Source organism: Glycine max, chromosome 15, assembly GCF_000004515.6.
Source record: "Glycine max cultivar Williams 82 chromosome 15, Glycine_max_v4.0, whole genome shotgun sequence".
NCBI classification, from domain to species: Eukaryota; Viridiplantae; Streptophyta; class Magnoliopsida; order Fabales; family Fabaceae; genus Glycine; species Glycine max.
In genome coordinates, this window is record NC_038251.2 from 51915303 (window position 1) to 51936077 (window position 20775).

At 31.1% G+C, this 20775-nt stretch overlaps 1 protein-coding gene across 2 annotated transcripts; it reads left to right on the forward strand.

Annotated features, from left to right (window-relative positions):
* The first annotated feature begins 9070 nt into the window (after positions 1-9070).
* On the forward strand, positions 9071-12272 carry LOC100811352 (probable GMP synthase [glutamine-hydrolyzing]). Of its 2 annotated transcripts, XM_014768207.3 has the most exons (6): positions 9153-9969; positions 10415-10472; positions 10583-10666; positions 10764-10899; positions 11355-11506; positions 11585-12272. In XM_014768207.3, exons 1-6 carry the CDS (start codon positions 9321-9323, stop codon positions 11628-11630), a joined length of 1125 nt encoding a protein of 374 aa, XP_014623693.1. In that variant the 5' UTR covers positions 9153-9320; the 3' UTR covers positions 11631-12272. The 2 variants fall into 2 exon arrangements, with proteins under 2 accessions (XP_003546838.1, XP_014623693.1); XM_003546790.5 differs by having other exon boundaries at positions 9071-9969; positions 11355-12272.
* Positions 12273-20775: the final 8503 nt, after the last annotated feature.

Consider the following 20775-nt stretch of genomic DNA (forward strand, 5'->3'; position numbering starts at 1 on the left):
TGGCTAGAGTGAAATAGGATTTCATAAAGGAGGAGAACATCAACATGGTACATTTAGACATGATCATAGAGAGTAGGAATTACTCACAGGTTTCCCAGACCCTGACAATTCCAACTAAAAACACTCATAATCCCTGGTGGCCCTAGTCACCAGGGCTCGCCATTAAAAAAAGAACTCGTGTTGTGTTTGGCATGGTTAGGTTTGTTTTTGGTGTGGTTAGGTTAGGGTTTGGCGTGGATAGGCTTGATTATGGTGTGGCTAGGTTTAGGTTTGGTATGGTTGGGTTTAGGTTTGGTGTGGCTAGTTTAGGGTTCTTTGTGTCTAATAGGGGACGGTCGGTTGTTTGGGCATTTTTTTTCATCATTGGCTTTGAATTTGTCCAAATGTCTTTTTTTTCTCTCACCAATAATGAGCTCATAATCAACATTGACTTCAACATTCATTGCATCCATATATAATTGGCATGGAAATTGATAAAGGTTGGGATTGGAATTTAGGAACAACTTATTTTGCATTTAGAAAGATATCTGCCATAAAGTGTGTTTGTTTCTGAATCACATCATTATTAGCATTATTTACGTTAGGATTTGTGTTCTTGAATGTCATCAATAACTGTTGAGGGTTTCCATAGATTAGTATCTCCAACCTCGCAAAGCCATTTCAAACTGTTAGTGCCGCCTTAAGAACAAGGCTCATCCGTCAAGTGTGGATCCCAACAACGAGTTCCGTTATCCTCAAGCAATGACAAAATTTTCCAACATAACTCACCAGTGTGGCTAGCAATCCATACAAGTAGTAGTAAGATCCCAAAACGTTCATGCTTGAAAAAAACTTCATTCACTCCTCCTCTTGCCTCTTGATTTCTTTGGATTTCTTGATGGACTTAAGGACTTCCATGAGAATGCATATATGCATAAAGAAACATATATAGTTCACATTATTTTTCTTGTCATATTCTATAAATTCTTCGATGAAATTACCAAGGTCTTGTCCACCAATTTCAGACATGAAAACCTATAGGAATATTGTGAATTTGGACCATTAGGGGACAATAAAGAAATAAATGAATGAAGAATTTTCATCTTTTTTTATAGTACCCAATATCAAAAGAAGCTTATCATAACTCTGGGCATCCATTAAGAACACATTTATAGTGGTGGTTGTTGTAGAGAAAGAGAAAAATGGATAACTTTATCTCAGTAATGGTAACTCCTTCTAAAGGCCTTTGGACATTATCAAGAATTCACCAAGTAATATTCGGATTAGTACCACATAAGTACCATTTTGTTTTTGTAAAAAGTCAAGTTCAATCCATCAGGGCTAGGGGATTTATCATAATTGTTCATGTCATTTGATTGACAGATGGCCTAAAGTTCTTGTCTAATGGATTGGATTTAGTCATATTTTATGCTCAATTTACAGCCCCAAGTATTCATCTCCTCTAAGAAACTGTTGATCTTTGCTATGATGTCGTCTGATAAAGATTTAGTTCGTCCATGATGAACAATATCGCTTAACTCAAATTCAAGAAGCCACAAATTCTCAAACATAATTTTTTATGGAAAAAGATTTTTTTAGTAGCATGAAGATGAAGCAAAATAGGAGAGTGGTCAAATCTGACAGTAACACCATTAATTAGTTTGAAATTTGAGAAAAGGTTCATCCAATCAAAAGTAGCAAAACCACTACCAACTTTATCCTCTATAGCATCATGTTTTCCTTTATGTTTTACCCAGGTATATTGAAAACCTTCCATGGAAAGGTCATGAAGGTTACAATCACAGACGACTTCTTGAAAGCCCTAAATAAGCCAAGTAGGATGATATATCAAACCAAACTTTTCATCGTTTGATAAAAGATCGTTGAAGTCATCTAAAATGCACTAGGAGAAGAAGACGTCATTTGATAAGGTGCTAAGCAGGTTCCGAGAATATTTACTTGTATCTCTTTCAGGTGCCAATAGAAACCAGTTAATATCCAGTCTTGGCAACCTTCTTGATGAACAATGACGTTAATGAAGTTTTGGGAGAAGTTAAAAAGGCTGCAATTGAAGGCTACTTCCACAATAGAGTGAGGCTTCCACTTTTGCTAGTGGGATCAACTACAAAACACGAATCAAAATTAAATTGGCTTTGTATTTCTTCAACATGGCCAAAGTGAATTAGGGTTTTAGAAAGGAAGAGAACATCAACATGGTACATTCAAACAAGATCATAGAGAGTAGGAATTGCTTGTGGGTTTCCCAAACCCCGATAGTTTCAACTAAGAAGACTCATAATCCCTGACAACCTTAGTCATTAGGGCTCACTATTAAAAATGAATGTGCAAGCCTGTGTTTGACATGGTTAAGTTTGGTTTTGGTGTGGTTGGGTTAGGGTTTTGCGTCGATAGGCTTGATTTTGGTGTGGCTAGGTTTAGGTTTGGTGTGGCTAGTTTAGGGTTCTTTGTGGCCGATAGGGGAGGGTCAGTTGTTTAGGCATTTCTTGTTTAATCATTGGCTTTGAATTTGTCCAAATTTCTTTTTTTTTTCTCTCACCAATAATGAGCTCATAATCAACATTGACTTCAACATTCATTGCATCCATATATAATTGACATGGAAATTTATGAAGGTCGGGACTCGAATTTAGGAACAACTAGTTTTACATTTCAAAAGATATATGCCATAAAGTGTGTTTGTTTCTGAATCCCATGATCATTGGCATTAATTACATTAGGATCTGTGTTCTTGAATGTCATCGATAACTGTTGAGGGTTTTCATAGACTGGTATCTCTAACCTCACAAAGCCATTTCAAACTGGTGTCAACATTGCCTTAAGAACAAGGCTCAGCCCTCAAGTGTGGAATCCAACCGCAAGTATGGTTATCCTTAGGCAATGATAGAATTTTCCAATAGAACTCACCAGTGTGTCTATCAATCCACACAATTAGCAGTAAGATCCCAAGCATTCATACTTGAAAAAAAAAAAAACTCCATTCACTCCTCCTCCTGCCCTTGATTTTTTTGGATTTCTTGATAGGATTATGGACATCCATGAGAACGCATATGCGCATGAAGAAACAAAGATAGTTCGCATTATTTTTATCGTCATATTCCATAAATTCTTTGATGAAATTACCAAGGTTTTGTCCAACAATATCATACATGAAACCTATAGGAATATTGTGAACTTGGATCCAGTAGGGACAGTAAAGAAAGGAATCAATGCAGGATCTTTGTCTTCTTTTATAGCACCCAATATCAAAAGAAGCTTATCAAAACTCTAGGGGCCCCCATTAAGAACACAATTATAGTGATGGTTGTTGTAGAAACAAAAGAGAAAAATGGATAACTTTATCTCAACAATGGTAATTCCTTCCAATGGCCTTTAGACATTAACCATTCGCTCTTTCATTATTGGAATTCGTATCATTCTGCCTATTGAAAATTTGCCCACAAGGCAAACCAAGAGATCTTATTTCTAGGATTCAGATGGTGCAATGTTGATCTCCAGTTCACTAGTATCATCTTCAATGTTGTGATTTCTATGTTTGATTCAAACATAGTGATAAAAGTTGTTAAGAGAAAAAGAAACACTCAGAAAAGGTTAATATTCAGAAGCTCACAAGCTACGGCTGAAACTCTCACATGGGGATAGAAAACTTCTCACAAGGAAAAAAAAAAAAACTGATATCATTTTGAGTAAATTTTAATTAAATTATTTTTCATTTAAAATTTATAAAAAATACACAATTATATGAATCACAGTCTGTGTTTAATAAATCTTCTTATGATTTGATTATTTTTAATCAATTTTAATTACTAACAAAAAAATGAATTAAAATTGTTAGTGACTGATATTTTTCTTTTTTATATGTCTTACTTTCTAGTTTTCCCACTTATTCATATGGAATGAATGAATGATGAAGTGTCACTTGAAAGCAAAGGTTGGCAATAATAGTCTGAGCAGTAATGCCCAAAAGAGCAATCAAAAGATCGATGATGTGATCGCAGGTTTCTGAAATCACAGACACGATTTCATCAAATTTTGAATTCAATATCGTTATTTCCTTGAACTCCTAGTACTTTTTGTAAAGTCTAGAGCTCTTGAAGCAATAAAGGACCTATCACTAGTCCTATTTGTGTATTTCATGCTTCTGGCTGACAGCCATAAAAATGACTATGAATTATGGGATGAAGAAAAAGAGGAACTGCTTCTTCATCGACTAATTAAAGTGGCTGGCTAGTTTGAAACATTCAGACTGATGCTGCTCAAATCAATCTCAGGACAATGGATAGTGTAAAATTATGTACGTCTTTAACACTATAGTTCCCTCTCTTTCTTTTGAGGTAGTTTTTAACACTATAGTTAAATGTTAGTGGACTTCAAAATATCAACCTTTTAATTTCTTTATATACTTTTGGCTAGTAACATGCACCGAATATTGAAGGTGTTTAATTTTGTTTTAGATTTCAGTAAGATTAATGAGCGTGAGTTTGATTTTTTTAAGTACTCATGTGCAATATGTTATATATATATATATATATATATATAAATTTTACGATAATTATTATTAAAGTTAAAAAATTAATTTATTAAATATAGTAACTTGTGATTAAAAATTGTGTATAAAATAATGTCAAAGCATGCATTATTTACTTTTCATGATTTTTTTACAAACACTTTTGATGAGTTAAGGTTAAGAAAATAATTTGTATTTGAGAATATTGTTATAAATGTTAGTTTAAAATAATTAATTTTGTTTTATCAGTAAATTAAAATATTTTTAAAGTGTAAATACACATAATATAAGTAACCTTTACATTTAACATCCATATTTTCCGACAAAAGAAGTTAATTTTTTTCTCTCAAAATTAAATTTAATTATTGCAAAACTACTTATAAGATAGAAAAGTGCTTACAAACGAAATTAAGGTTATGTTTGACCTAGTTTTTTATGTCCTTCTTAATATATAGTTACTTTAAATTTAAAACTCCAAATAAAAACTTTTTTCATGTGTCTCCAAATAAGAACTTTAAAAAAAAGTGGAAGTTCCTTGGTAATGTTACTCTCAGTTTTAAATCTCTTTTTAAGTTAACAGTTGATTGGTAAAAAGGTTTACATTTCTTTAAAACTAATTTTCCTCACTAAATAAAAATATTATATTGATAAAATAAAAATATATATTATCTAAAAATAATTTAATCAACATAAATATATTTTAATTCTAAAAAATATATAAAGTTAAAATTAATACATTTAAATTTTAATTTTTGAAGTGCCAAAAATATTTTAATTAATAAATTTAATTTTAAATATGATTTCAAAATATTTTATTATTATAAAATAAATTAAATAAATTTAAATGTTAATTTTTAACGATAAATTTTTAAAAAACTATATTATTGTTTAACGTTATTTTTAGAAGACTAAAAAATTATTCAAACATAATTGTATAAAATCATGTTAACATGATTCTAAGTTAAGTTTTATTCTGTCAAAAAAAAGTTTTATATAAGTCTCACAATGTAAAATTGATTTTGAATTAAAATAATGTTAAGTATATAATGTTTGTGTTGAATAAAAAGAATAATAATAATTTTTACTACTACCTTACTTTTAAAATAAAAGCATTTAAATATAAACCACTATACTTTGTTTTATGTAAAATAAACTACTATAATTCGAAATCAATTTTAATCAAAAATAATTTCATCAAGAAGTTTCACCTAATGCACAATTCATTGTGTGAAAAACGAGATTTTGATCCCAAAATTAAGAAGCAGCTAAGAAGTTGGAAGATGAGAGCATATAACATGGGAAGGTCTAATAATCTCATGGCAGTTTTGTCACGAGTGTATGATGAATCAAAACCTAGTCTGGTTAAGCTTCTAATTGTGTTTGCCTTCAGTGAATGCAACACAAATTTCAAGATTTCTCATCAATGGACTAGATCAGATCACTCACAAACAATTCTAAACTACTTTTTTGTTTTAAAATAAATATTTTCTTAGGTTATTTTATTCATATAAAAAAAGTTAATATATACATGAACAATAAATTTTTTTTTACAAAACTAATCTTAGTATTAATATTACATTAAAAAACTAAAATAACACTTATTAGAGATATTAGTGAAAAAATAATTAATATTATATTAATTAAAAAGACAAAAGTCATACTTATTTTAAGATTATTTTTTAAAAATGCAATACTTATTTTGAGATAAAAATAAATAAATGAAATAATTTTACACACTTTGGAAGAACTCCATTTGCAAACAAATTAGACCCTGATATGCAAAATAATGTACAATGTAACGTTGTACCAAATATTTTAAAAATAAAAGCTTTTTGGTAAGAACCTCAAATCAAACTTGAATTTGGTTAAAACTTATGGCAAAAGAGCTAGGCTAGCTAGAAGTCTATGGAGGTAATAGAAAATTAGTGTGCAGTGAAACTTGGACAATTCACAATTGGTCAGTGAAAAAAAGAAATTCATGCATATATGTTTTTTATTCTGTCCAGTGAACGAGGGACTAATACCAAACTTTTGACTTTAATGTCAATCCATCCCTTAGCTGTCGAGTGAAATTCTCTAAATAATGCTCTTTGGAATCGTATGATAATGTACAAAAAATTTGTGCAAAAAATTGAACAAGAGCTTTCTTCCAAGTTCCACCTGTTGAGTTGAAAAGAGACAAGCAAAAATCAATGAAGTGTAAAGCTTTATTATGACCTTTCTTCCCAATTAACAAAGAAATTGATGTTTGAGATTCTCTTATTTCGACATCCCAGGCCTTTATACATGTACAAAGAGAGTTGTTATGGGTAAGAATACTTGTTTATTTGAAGAAAAAAAAAGGCTAAATAACTTTTTTCCCCCTATATTTTCATTTTATTAGTTCAATTCAGTTTCTTTATTAATAAAAAAAATTAATTTGATTCCTTGATTTTTAAAATCATGTCAATGTTACCCTTTCCGTTTATTTGACCGTGAGGACATTAGCTAATTTGATTATGTATCATTTTCACATTTTACGTTGGCTAACGTGGTTATCATCAATTATACAGTATGGACAACATTAATGCAATTTTGAAAATTGGGGGATTAAATTGAATTTTTTATCAATAAAAGAATCTAAATAAACAAATTAAATAAAAAAGGATCAATAAAGTAATTTAATCCCTCTTTTTTTGTCATGGGTAACAGATTACACGCATTTTCCAATCTAGGATAAAAAATTAATTCTATTGTAGTGGGTGATTGTTATTGGTCTAAAAAAATTTTGTAAATAGAAGAAATCAAACATGAGTTATCATATTAAATAAATCATTCTTTCATGTATAATTGTAATAGGAGCTTATACAACCATTTGAAGAATTAACTAGTAATTTTACCTAAAAATAGATATAAACTATTAGAGTATATTTGAGTATGTTTATAATCTTAATCATTTATACATAGTCCAGATTTATAATTCTCCCATTCCTAAAATGTAAATTAAGCCAGAGTGAAAGAAATATATATTGACTATTAAATTTTATTATGAATGATCATGATTAATGCACATTATTAATAATTTGAATTTTTAAAAAATTACATGATATTACTAAATGATAATGACTTTAAATTTTAACCACTATAATTATATGGTAGATATTTATTCCTCTCATTTCATATAAAAATCACTTTTTTATTGGATCTATTATGTTTGTAACCACTAGTGAATGTATCAAGTGAATAAATGTTTAATATTAAAATATAAAAGTCATGTGAAATTTTAGAAAATAGTGACTTTTTTAAGTGGTTAGGTGATTTAAAAAAAATCATTATTCATATATCATTGTATAGATCAAATTTACTTCTACTTATTAGTGTATGATACTTTGTTTACCTCTTTTAGGTTTTTTTAGTGTGAGAGACTTCTAAAATATTATTTACATATACTTAAAATTTATTGAAAATTATAAATCACAAGCATGACTTAGTAAATAAAGAAAGAGTCACATAATTTTGTAATTTTTAATAAATATAAGATAAAATAATGTATATATTTAAAAAGAGTGTGTTGGAGTATTATATATATATATATATATATATATATATATATATATATATATATTATTTCACTTGAGAAAATGACAGTTGCTTTTTATTTCTTTTAGCTTTTAATAGAGATGTAACCTTCCAATTAGGGGAGCTGCAATTGCAAGATATCTCGGCTTTGGGATGAGATCACATATCCAATAGAGAATTCTGAATAACGATATAACTTTGAGGGCCTACACTAACATGTCTTGAATCCAATTGAAGAACTAAACCATCCAACGAAGATATCTTCAATTATTCGCATGAAGTTGAAGATAATATCAGAGATCAGGACCACTGATGAAAAGCATATGAAACTAAGTTTACATTAATCAGAAGCTGGGCAGGAATACAAGAACAAAAAAAGAGAGAAAAGTCTCACATGGCCTCAATCTCTCTTATTATTTCAGAGCTACAACAATACCATTCAATTCATCCCACAATAAACTTTCTTTGTTCTCAGTGCTCACTTTGTAATGGTGCTTACCAAGGATCTCATGTACTTTTTTCCACCACAATCCGTTTGCACTCTCTCATTCTCACACAGAGAGATAAAACTAAAAAAAGACAGATTCCATACAGATGAAAAGAATGGACCCAATGATTGGTCTTTTGCCTTGCATTTTGACCTTTCTTATCCATCACTCCAACACTAACAAAAATCCTTAAGAAGGCACACTAATAAAAATCCATACAACATTCATGAGGAAGTAAAGTTACATGTAAGATTTTTTATTTTTATTTTTTACATGATTCAAGCACAGCACAATATCCCACCCAACGAATCCTCTAACAAGCTTCCTTGATTCTCTCCTAATTGAAACCAAATAATTCCAATACAGTAATACACCAATAACATTATTATTCATTCATTCATTATTATGGGAACTAATAACATATTATTAGCTTGAGACATTGCCAAGTGGCAAAAGGTTAGAAACGCGTGTCACATTCATCCCTCGTGGTTTAGTTTGCAAAAAGTAATGCCCTTCACAAGAGGTTGTATGGCAGATCCCCACCTCCCCATGTTACAACTTCCTCTCTACCTGTCCCTACCTTCCCCACATTTTATAAAAACCCCATATCCCTCCCTTTCTTCTCCTAATTCACTCCCTCTTCACACCCTTCATTTCCTTTGCTCCCTCTCATTGTGCTATATTGCCATTACACAATTACTAGTCCTCTTTCTTTGTTGGTGACACACCCTTTTGCTTATTAAACACATATCATAACAAGGTATACCAAAATGTGCGGCTCTAAGACCAAAGTGACGATTGGCTTAGAAGTCATCGCTGCTGCTGCTACTACAACAACTGCTAAGCCTTCAGTGGCTAGAATCAATGGAAGGCCAGTCCTCCAACCAACTTGTAACCGTGTTCCAAACCTTGAGAGGAGGAATTCAATCAAGAAAGTGGCACCAGCAAAGTCACTTTCTCCACCATCACCACCACTTCCTAGCAAGACCTCATTGACACCCCCAGTTTCTCCAAAGTCAAAGTCCCCTAGGCTTCCTGCCACAAAGAGAGGCAATGACAACAATGGACTTAACTCAAGTTATGAAAAGATTGTGATCCCCAGAAGCTCCATAAAAACTCCAACTTTGGAGAGAAAGAAGTCCAAGAGCTTCAAGGAAGGTTCCTGTGTGTCTGCTTCTATTGAGGCTTCATTGAGTTACTCATCTTCTTTGATCACTGACTCCCCAGGGAGCATAGCTGCTGTGAGGAGGGAGCAGATGGCACTGCAACAAGCACAAAGGAAAATGAAGATTGCCCATTATGGACGATCAAAATCTGCAAAGTTTGAAAGAGTTGTTCCTCTTGATCCTTCAAATACCAGTCTTGCATCAAAGCCAACTGAAGAGGAGAAGAGATGCAGCTTTATCACAGCCAATTCAGGTAAATTCATAATGAATATTTTAAGGTTACATTTGGATTTTTTTAAGTGTTTTTTTTTTTACTATTTTCCAATCAGAATCAGAGTTTCATTTCAAGAATATACACAATAAAAATTTGCATTAAATATCAACATTCCTTCCTCTAAGGCAGAATTCTCCCTACCGATTCAATTTTACATCCCACGGCTTCGACAGATCGTGCAACCCCGTTCATCTTCGGCGCAAGAGCGCTCGATCAATGAGCTATTACGCACAAGTTATTGAGATGAAACTCTAATTCTTATTTAAAAAAACAACACCAAAAACATCTAAGAAATTATATTTAAGTTTTGTTCATATTATTGAATACAAAGTCATACCTTTTGATATTTTGTGCAATGGTGCTTTATCTTAAAAAGCAAAATATGTTTATATTAATTAATCTCAATGTTTCTTTTGATAAATAGATCCCATCTATATTGCTTATCATGATGAGGAATGGGGAGTTCCAGTTCATGATGACAAGTAAGCCACCACTTCTTTCTTTTTCTGTCACACACACAACACATCACAGTGTCACACCAAACACAAATGCATAATGATGATGACTGACAAAAACACTGTTCTCAATCCAGGATGCTGTTTGAACTTTTAGTTTTGAGCGGTGCTCAAGTTGGATCTGATTGGACCTCAACCTTGAAGAAACGCCTAGATTTCAGGTTGGATTCTATTAAAAGGCATTCATATGCATAGTTTTATGAATTTTCATTTTTTTGGGGTATGGGAAAAACTAATAGTTTTAAATTATGTGAGCAGGGCTGCATTTTCAGAATTTGATGCAGAAACCGTGGCCAACTTGACTGATAAGCAAATGATGTCTATTAGTTCTGAATATGGCATTGACATAAGCAGAGTCCGAGGAGTTGTTGATAATGCTAACCAAATTTTAGAGGTAAGCAAAACTCAAAAACTGTGCTCTTTTTCATCACTTTTTTTTAACTTGGTCTCGTCTCTTTTCATCTCATGTCCCCCCAAAATAATAGTTTGAGCTGGCTTAACTGAATATTCTAGTATGAAAAAACAGAACAGTTAAAGAGTATTAATGATGAGGTGACTTGTTCAGCTGCATCTTATTATTATCTCTTTAATTCACCTAATGACAAGAAATTTCCAATAGGTTACAAGTTTTAATGGCTGGCCCCACATGAGCTGATTCATAAAATTGTTACCATATCAATCTTGTCACATATTACAAACTTTAGTTGCTGTTGGTTAACACTAGCTAGCAATTATTTTCTCGTTAGGGTAGGATAATTTCTGTTAATTTGGCTTATAATATTAATCTTGCATTAACCATGTCTCCTTAACTATTTGCTAATATTTGCTTTGCAAATTTTGGTGTTCCAGATTAAGAAAGACTTTGGCTCATTTGACAAGTACATTTGGGGGTTTGTGAATCATAAACCACTCTCCACTCAATACAAGTTTGGCCACAAGATTCCAGTGAAGACATCAAAATCAGAGAGCATAAGCAAAGACATGGTGAGGAGGGGCTTTAGGTACGTTGGTCCAACAGTGGTTCATTCATTCATGCAAGCATCTGGCCTCACCAATGACCACTTAATCACATGCCACAGGCACTTGCAGTGCACCCTATTGGCAGCTCGATCCTTTGTACCATAGAGCCCTCTCAATAGACCCAAATTTCAACTACTACTATCCAGGAACAAGGACCAACAAGAGATTATTGACCCTGGAGAAGAAGAAGAGCTCAAGACATAAAAATTTAAGAGTTATTAGTTATGTATGCTGAAGAGCATATGTAAGGTGGCTAACAACAATAGTTTACTTCTCGGTTAATGTTGTGTATAATATTAATTAATCAGATAGGACAAAAAGGTTTTTCTTCTGATTTGTGAGATGTTGTGAGAATTTTTAATGATAGTTTGGGTGTGCTTTTTCTTTTTTGCATAATTAATGAGAAAAAAAGTGATTATTATTAGAGAGAAGAGAAGAAAAAAAAAGGATTTAGGATGGTGTTATTAGGTGGTGGGAGGCTTAGGGAACAGTCACCATGTGCATGTGCAATTGGGAGGCAAGGGCATGTGTGGTGGTGTCAGTTTGCTTTGTAGACCATGTGACCCATCAGACTTTGCATTATTTGGTTCCCTTTAACAGCCTGTGTGTGATACTTGTAAGAGGGGAGTGTAGGACCACCCTTTTTCCTTCTCTTTGCTTTGTTTATGGGGTTGTTATCTTTACTGTATTCTCTCTAACTTTTTGGCTTGGGTGATATAATATTATACCCCTCAATATATTTTGGAATTGGTGTGGATGTTTTGAGTGGCCTTCAATACATTTCCCATGTGCTTCTGTACTATTTCATCACTAATGTATACTTTTCAAAACGTTAACAAGATAAGATAAGTATCTTACTATCTCACTCACCCCCCCATGTGCTCACTCACCTTTGTTAAGGAAATACTAGTCTTTTCTTTCCTTCCTTTCTGTCTTTGTTGCTTTCATTCTATCTTAATGGTACTGCCTCAAAATCAAAGATTAAAAGCGATTTGTTTGGATACAAAGTTTTAAGTCCTTCTATAAGAGTTTTTCTACCGGAAAAAAAAAACTTTATATTTTAAATAAATAAAAAAACTGTTAAAAATACTTAACTTGAAACCAAAGATGTCTTAAACCCTATGTTTGGTTTAAAGTTATACAAGTATTTTATGCAAATTCTAATACAAAATTATGCGTTTCAATGTTTGAATTGAGAAGGAAAAATTTGTTAATTCTGGAGTAAAAATAATTTTGAGTTCACACGACTTTAATCTAAATATGTACTAAATATAAATACGTTTGTGAAACTCATTGCTACACCATCGTCACTGTAGCAGCATTTAACATGGTACACATGCATGGAAGGACTTGGCAAATACGTGAGGCTAGGTTAATTGTGTAGTAATAATAAGAGATTGTTCCTAACATCCAGGCTAGTGTAACTTCCTAGACAAAAAAATGTATTTAATAAAGAATAAATGGCCAATTAATGTGAGGTAGTTGACAATACCAAAGACTGTAAAACAACAAGAATCCACTAAAGTATTTAGCAAGTCTCCCTTTATTGCAAGGTACTATAAGCAACTTCGTGATCCATGCCAACGAACATTGTACCAACTAATTAATTTTCAATAGTTAATTGGCGTAAATAAATCGTTGACTGTGCTCCCTCTCTCTTTCTCTCTATAACTGACACGCAAAGAACAAATTAAGAAATACTCCTTGTATATATACTATTCATGCATTTCATCAACCCAAATGCAGATATGGATTTGGCCTCGTAGTTTTCAATTATTTCTAGGCTATGCTAGGATGATATGTGTATTCTGCAGAAAATGATAAGCCCATGCCCTTCACATTCTCTGTATTTTTCAGATGTGTTATTCTACATTGCTGATCTTGATTGTTCTTTCTCGCCTTTTTCTAACTCCCAGGAAAAGTTATTATTATAACAAAAAATAAAGAACTTTCTTGCATTGTAGTATATGGAACTTCAGGCTACTAGATCCTTGAATGTAACAGAAAATTAAAGAAAGGGTAAATAACAACTTCAATGCCAAAGATTGTAAATTAAAGAAAGGGTAAATAACAACTTCAATGCCAAAGATTGTAATGGACTGATACTTTAATTCTTAAAAGATAAAAAAAATTATTTTTAGATATATGAAAAGTGTGACAATTTAATTCAAATGTTAAATATTTCTGTTTGTAACATCTCAAATTATTTTTCTGAAATATTGGTTTAAAATTGTTTACATAATATATTTTACAAAATATATGTCATTAAATTTAGTTTCTATTTGTAAGCTGATAACATATTTTAATATATTTCTTTTCTTTGGGAAAAGAAGGAACATGTATACATATATATTGCGCTCGTTTAAGACATGTACCTATAATTAAAATGCTTATGAATAAAAGGTATTTGTCAAAATATGTTCTCTATTTTAAAAGCATTTTGAAAGTTGTTATCATTTTTCTTCCACCCTCTCACAACACTATAATAAAGTGCAACCTATAAAGAATTAACTTACACCAAATTAAATGATGATAAACTAAAAGAAATATGTAATCATATATACTAAGCTTAAGTGACCCTTAAGATATAAATATAGATGCACTAAAATCATTACGACTATTAACAAGAGAGATAAAATATTCACCGCCCCTCAAAATACATCAAAATATCAAAAAGGATCTAGGATCAGAGTAGATCACTACCCGATTAAAAGTATTGAACTACGCCTAAGGTATAAACACAGGAACGTAATCAATCCTCCTCTTCAAATGAAGGCTCTAAATCTCGTAAAAGCTCGCAATACACTTTCTTCTCCTCAAACGTCATGTCAGTCTAATCTCCCCGGTCCTCAGTGACCTACATGGGACATTTTAACTCGAATCTCCAACTCAGGGCATTACCTCTCACATCAAACATCACTGGGGTCAGTTTGAATTCTTAAGCATCGTGAGGCACTTCCATACCTAGATAAAAACTGATGTCTTCAAACCACTCTAGTTGCTGGCAAAACGTAAATCCCTAAGGAATGTAGTAGTACCGACGGTGATCGATGGTGATGGGTGTGGCATATAGTCTATCTACCGACACCATGTGCACCAGAGTGTGACATGTGTACACTGACGTGTGTGTCTCCTGACACGGTCACAGTCTTTCTATCTACCTATTATGCCAAGCTCGTAGAGGGTGCGACTCCCTTGACATCTCCTGACCCTGAAAGTTGTTAGTTGTACGGGTAAGTCTTTTGCCCCTCAAACGCCACAAACAACAAACCAACAACAAAGAAAACCATAATATACAATTTACTTAACCATTGTGTTGTTGTCTAATCAAACAACACTCTTGCATCCTAAGCACATAACTATTCCACTTGACATAAATGACTATAATATTTAACACCATTGACTATCACTCTTGACATAGTCAAATACTACACTAGACATTATTGATAATTACAGTGGACACAACTGACTATCACACTCAACACATAACAAGGCCCAATAATTCCACCAAGCCTCCCAAGTATTGGTGGTCTTACACCACCACATGGATGACAATTGGGAGTGATCGCCACATACAGGCACAACGTATATCAATCTCTAAGCTTACAACTCCAAAAGGTATAGTCTCGGAGCCCATCGGGAGTAGCAAAGTGAGGCCCCATCATGTGAATGATAGGACCATCACCAAAATTAGGCCTAATGCTACTGAAATACCAAGAAGGAATGTGAAGACCTCAACTTTTGCAGGGGATTTCAACTTTGAATTCAATAAAATTAGCTTTGTTGTAAGCCCAACCTTTTATTAGCTTGTAGTAGCTGTAGTTATCATTGGAATTGTGGACACATGTAGTCTTAGGGTGTTAGCTATATGTAGCCTTTTGGCATCTCTAAGAAAAGAATGAAGAATTCAAAATTGTTATTTTATCCCTTTTAGTTGCATAATTAGGAGTAGAGGTAGCATAGCTTTTCTGTTACCTATCAACCCATTTCCATGATATTTTAAGCAGCAAAGAGAGAACAACAAAACTTGTGTTCAAGGTTGGAAGAAGAAGAAAAATTGCATTCAACTTGGGGAAAGAAAAAAAAAGTCGTTGAAGTTGGGAGAAAAAAATGGAGCTGCCTTTGGAAGAGAACAACATATAATGGTGGTTAGGAAAGAAGTAATTGTTGAAACCCAACAGTTACTTTCTTGCAAAATCTTTTTTATGAAAAAAAATAACATTTCTCCCCACTGAAAAATTAGTCCATCGAAATTTTACTAACAAATCAATCCATCATACTCATCAACGAAGTTAGCAACACATGCAGGAAATTTTTTGCTGACAAATCTATTCGCAAATGCCAGGTAGAACATTTAGTTTGCTTTGATGGAGATATTTAACTTTTGGACTAAATTATCGCTCTTTTCGCAAATCCGAGGACAAAATTCTATTCATCTTTTAAGGACTAAAGTGTCTGCGCATTACAAATTCAGGGTTGAAGTTGCTATCTACCCGTAAAGAATTTATAAGGGTAAATACTCATTTTCATCCTTGATTTTGTTAGGTGCCGACAAAGATATATAACTCATGTTATATATGGAGGATATTAAGAGAGACAAATCTCACATGAGTCACTCGTATCTTATGTATGCTATAATTGTTAGTTCTCATTTCTTATTTTAGAGAATGTTCTCATTTGAAGCATTCCATATATATATATATATATATATATGTATTGTCTTTGAATGTACAAAAAAGTGTGACAAATTAGTTTTGTCATTAAATTTGTGAGATTATTTTGTTAATAAGTTGTAGTGTTCAAAAACCAATTTAACAATAAGTTATATTTTTCTAGATACAATTTGACATTAAGTTGCAAAGTTTAAGTATTAATTTATCATTAAATTGTCCGTAAAACTAATTTGTCACATTTTTTGTGCACCCGAGAATTAAATTTGAATATTTCATCTTTCATGAATCAATTTGTTGATGTCTCACATTTTCAAGGACCAAAATGAATATTTAACCTTAATAACAATGTTACTTTATTAAATATATTTTAGAACAGAATTCTATTACTCGATAGAATCTTATGATTGAATATCAATAACACAAGTGGTTAAGAGTTTGAAATGAACTTTTACCTTTTCTCAAGGTTTGAGTTTGAGTTTCCTTGATAACACTTTTCTCAAGGTTTGAGTTTGAGTTTTCTTGACAATACTTTTCTCACTTGGTGAGCAACCCTCAAGGAGATCTCCTGATCCCTTAACGCTTAAGGATTAGTTGAGTAAGACTTGTGGTTTGAGCCTCATAATTATGAATCTCTACTAGTAACTTCAACATGTCTTTGACACTTTACGGTAGTATTGGAGTGCTTCCCGTATTGTTTTTTTAGTAAAAGAGAATCTTAGGGCTAAATCATGCACTTAATGTCTCGTGACATTAAATTTATTATTCTAAGGACTTTATCATGATTAAATAAAAACCCAATCAATAAATGACTCATTAATTTCAAATAAAAGTAAGATGCAAATAAGTGAGTAAACTTGTCAAAATACATTTATCTACGAAATTTACATATAGCTTTAAAAATGCAACTTTTGATCAATAAATGATGATGTTTCCACACTTTATGAATTCCCGATCTTCATGCTCAAGCAATTGCCAATTGTTTAGCGACTATAACACAAGTTTGTATATTAAACGATATTCCACCTCGAAATTGTAAAAGACTATGGATAAGAATTTATTTAGTTATTTAATTAGATCCTTTTGCTTTGGATGTGTTGCTTGCTATATGATTTAACGAAGGCAATAATATATCACTAACAAATAACAATATTATGATCATCACTCTTGAAGATAATCTTTGAAAGTTTTTCTTCCGAAAGCATTGTCCATGAATTGTGCTGCGCCTGAGACTAGAATTTAGTACACATTTCAATGTTTGACTTTTTAGGAAATTGCTATAGCTCGTGATATTATGTCGTTTCATGTCAAGTCCATGACTTCCTTTATCCTAATTCCTACCAGAAATTCCATATGCTTACCATGAAATATCCAAGGACGGTTTCCAGGATATTTGCTTTGATATTTTCAACTAACACTTGCATTGGGTGCATTTGTTCTAACAATATATCCCTCTTGTGAATTTTGAGAATGATTGAGTTGAACTTTTCAAAAGCTTTTCAATGTTTGGCAATTATTAGAGAAAAATAAATTTATTAGAGAAACCTAACTTTGAAATTTGTATATATAAGATGACATTTTTAATAACCCTGGCTCAATCATTTAATTTGAACGTACTTTAATGATGTAGCCTAATTGAAACACAAGCTTTTTTAAATCTCATGATTCGACAGTAACATCCAAACTTTGAACAATTCTCTTCCCCTTTTTACTTGTTTTTTTTTTCTTCTATCAATTTAATGAGAGTATACTCATAAATTTGTTTATTTTTATAATAATTTTTTAACTACATTTAAATTATTTCTAATTAATTGGTAGTGTAAAAATATTTACACTAATAATATATGTAAATCAAGCTCTCTTTTAATAATTTATATTTGGATAGCAAAATTTAGAGGAAAATGAAAAAGAAAAAAGAAAAAAAATGTGTAACAAATCAATGAAATTTAACGACACTAAAACCTAAACATGACAATTGAATTCGAACTTACGAATACTCATGTGATAATGGCCTTCCATCTATTGTAAAATATATTTGAAATAACTGGATCCTGATTAGATCATATCATCCTCATCCTCAAACTCAACTCGCTGTATATTGTATACATTTGTGTTAGGTGTAATTCTTTTTTCTTACAACAACAAAAATACCTTTCTTTTAGTTCCTCATTCATCAAAATAAAAATCATACGTGAAACATTTTCACAAATAAAAGGTAAAGGGAGACAATTATTTATATCGCCTTTTTCTATCCTTATGAATAATGTATGTAAATCCTTTTAGCGAGAAATACAAAATACAAAATACAATAGCAATACATTCAACTAAAAACAGATGTTTAGAGCATAGCAAAACTTGCTGAAATTAGACCAATGTTTTGATTGTAGAGCATTTAGAGCGTACGATGAGAAACAAAATTAGTTTAAATAATTATTTAGAGAAAAACTTGCTTATATAAAACATTTGTTTAAGTAACGTTATAGGAATGTTATTAGAGCATATATGATCTGTCGGAAAGCATTAGATTAACATAATCTAATTAAATGTCAAAGTGAAACAGTAAACAAGTATCAAAGCAATATAATTAAAAACTTCATAGCATAATCAATATCTAAAGATGATAAAATATTAAGGAGATTACCTGATCGATGATGTTATCTCAAGATTCTTGAAGAAGGTACTGCATTATGCAATTGTCATGCCAAGTAACCTCTGTTAGGGCTAGTGTTTAGGTGGGGGAGGGGGATGGACTCATCCAATGGGCCTCTTCGGACTTAGGTTGAGATCCAAAACATTGTTTAATTAGAAATCTAGAATTTAAGATCTTGAATATGTGATTATATTTAAAAAAATCAGAGAAAAACAACTTTTTCTTACAATGACTTATCCCATTTGATACAAATCAGTCAAATATTTAATGTAGCATTTGATATAGATGATTTTAGACTAAAAAAAACATCCAATGCATGCATGATGCATGGTCATAAATGAGTGGGAAAAATGTAGTACATTTTTTCAAAAAGAATTTAATTAAAATACATTGATATAAAGTATATAATTTTTTTAACTAAAAAAGATAAATTGGTATGTAAAAATAAATTGATCCCTAAAATTAATATACTCTCTCGAAGAAAACCACTATAAAATTAATTGTGCGAATTATAATAATCTACTGGAATTAATTACCCCCATAAAGTAAAAATACAAAAAATAATATTATTAAATTTTATAAAATTAAATGAATTAAATATTTATAAGAAAATTTAAAAAAATGATAAAACTAACTTATTGCTAACTCATGAAAAATCATATAATAAACATCAAAGACTAATTTACAAAATTTAAAAGTTTGGCTAAAATAGATATTTTATCATGTAGCTCAAGATGCACTGAGAGCTGAAAAAATTTGTAGCTCTTATAAAAAAATGAGTTGATAAGTTAATTTAAAAAAAAACTTTAATTTAAAAAAAATGTTAACAAAAGATTAATTTAAAGAAAAAAAAACAAGTAAAGGTACACCAATTAACATGATATGACAAACAATCAAGAAAGTGATAAAAAAATTTACAATTTTAAAATTATGAATTTCATTCTTTTCTTTTCTTTTAAGTCTTTGTATTTTACGAATTTTAGGTATTTTATATATATACTTTTTGTTATCCTTTAGAGCTTTGTCAATTTAATGCATAATTTTAACATTTTAATTAAGAAAGAAAGATAAAAACAAATTATGATTTAAACTCTCAATATTAAAACAAAACTTAATTAATTAACCACAAGTAACAAAATTAAATAAAGAATTAAAATAAATCTTGACTAATTTTCAATAACCCAAAACCTTTCTGTAATTTTAAATTTGGTTTAGGTTTTTGTCCATATCAAAGATATAGGGCAACTACAAGTCTACATATGCTTCTTAGTCACAATCTTACGTGATTTAAAATGTGGGACAAAAGGTTAAGAATATGGCATATAGACTCAGTGAGGCTTAATGGTTAGTTTTAGAATATTAAATACTAATTGTATATAGACTTTCTGAATGAATTGGCCAAAAAAACAAAAAACAAAGTCTTTACATGTTATCCTTTTTTATTTTTTTATTTTGCTCTACGTACTTCCAGCCTTTGTCCTATTTATAACTTATTATTCTTTTTCTTGTCCTTTGCTTTCATTGATTCTCATGCAAAAAGTTAGCGAGTCATTGAAACTAATCACTTCCTAGATTTGTTTGGAAACTTAATTAGAGAATTCATTCATTAACATATCTTTTGAATAAGCAGAATTAAAACAGTGAGTAGGTTAGCTAATAGCTAATTCCTAATAGCTGAAAAAAAGTGCAACAAACATTTATAAATTTAACAACAAAAAAATCAATTCAAACTAGCAGAAATAAGTAGCATTACATATAGCTCACCCTACATGTCATAGACAGAGTTCCTAGCCAGCTAGTTAAGTAAAAAAGACAAAAGCACACATAACCTTTTTCTCATCGAAATGAAATCTAGATTAACTAAGAAAATAGGTCTCTAAGGATTAGATAAATTAAATGGTACTGCAATTGATAGGAGCAAAAGAAACTT

Excerpts from the sequence above, each read along its gene's own strand:
- LOC100811352 (XM_003546790.5), top strand. The coding sequence starts at position 9,321 with ATGTGCGGCTCTAAGACCAAAGTGACGATTGGCTTAGAAGTCATCGCT. Across the intron at positions 10,473-10,582 it reads GTTCCAGTTCATGATGACAA|GATGCTGTTTGAACTTTTAG; the intron begins GTAAGCCACCAC and ends TTCTCAATCCAG. Across the intron at positions 10,667-10,763 it reads AAGAAACGCCTAGATTTCAG|GGCTGCATTTTCAGAATTTG; the intron begins GTTGGATTCTAT and ends TTATGTGAGCAG.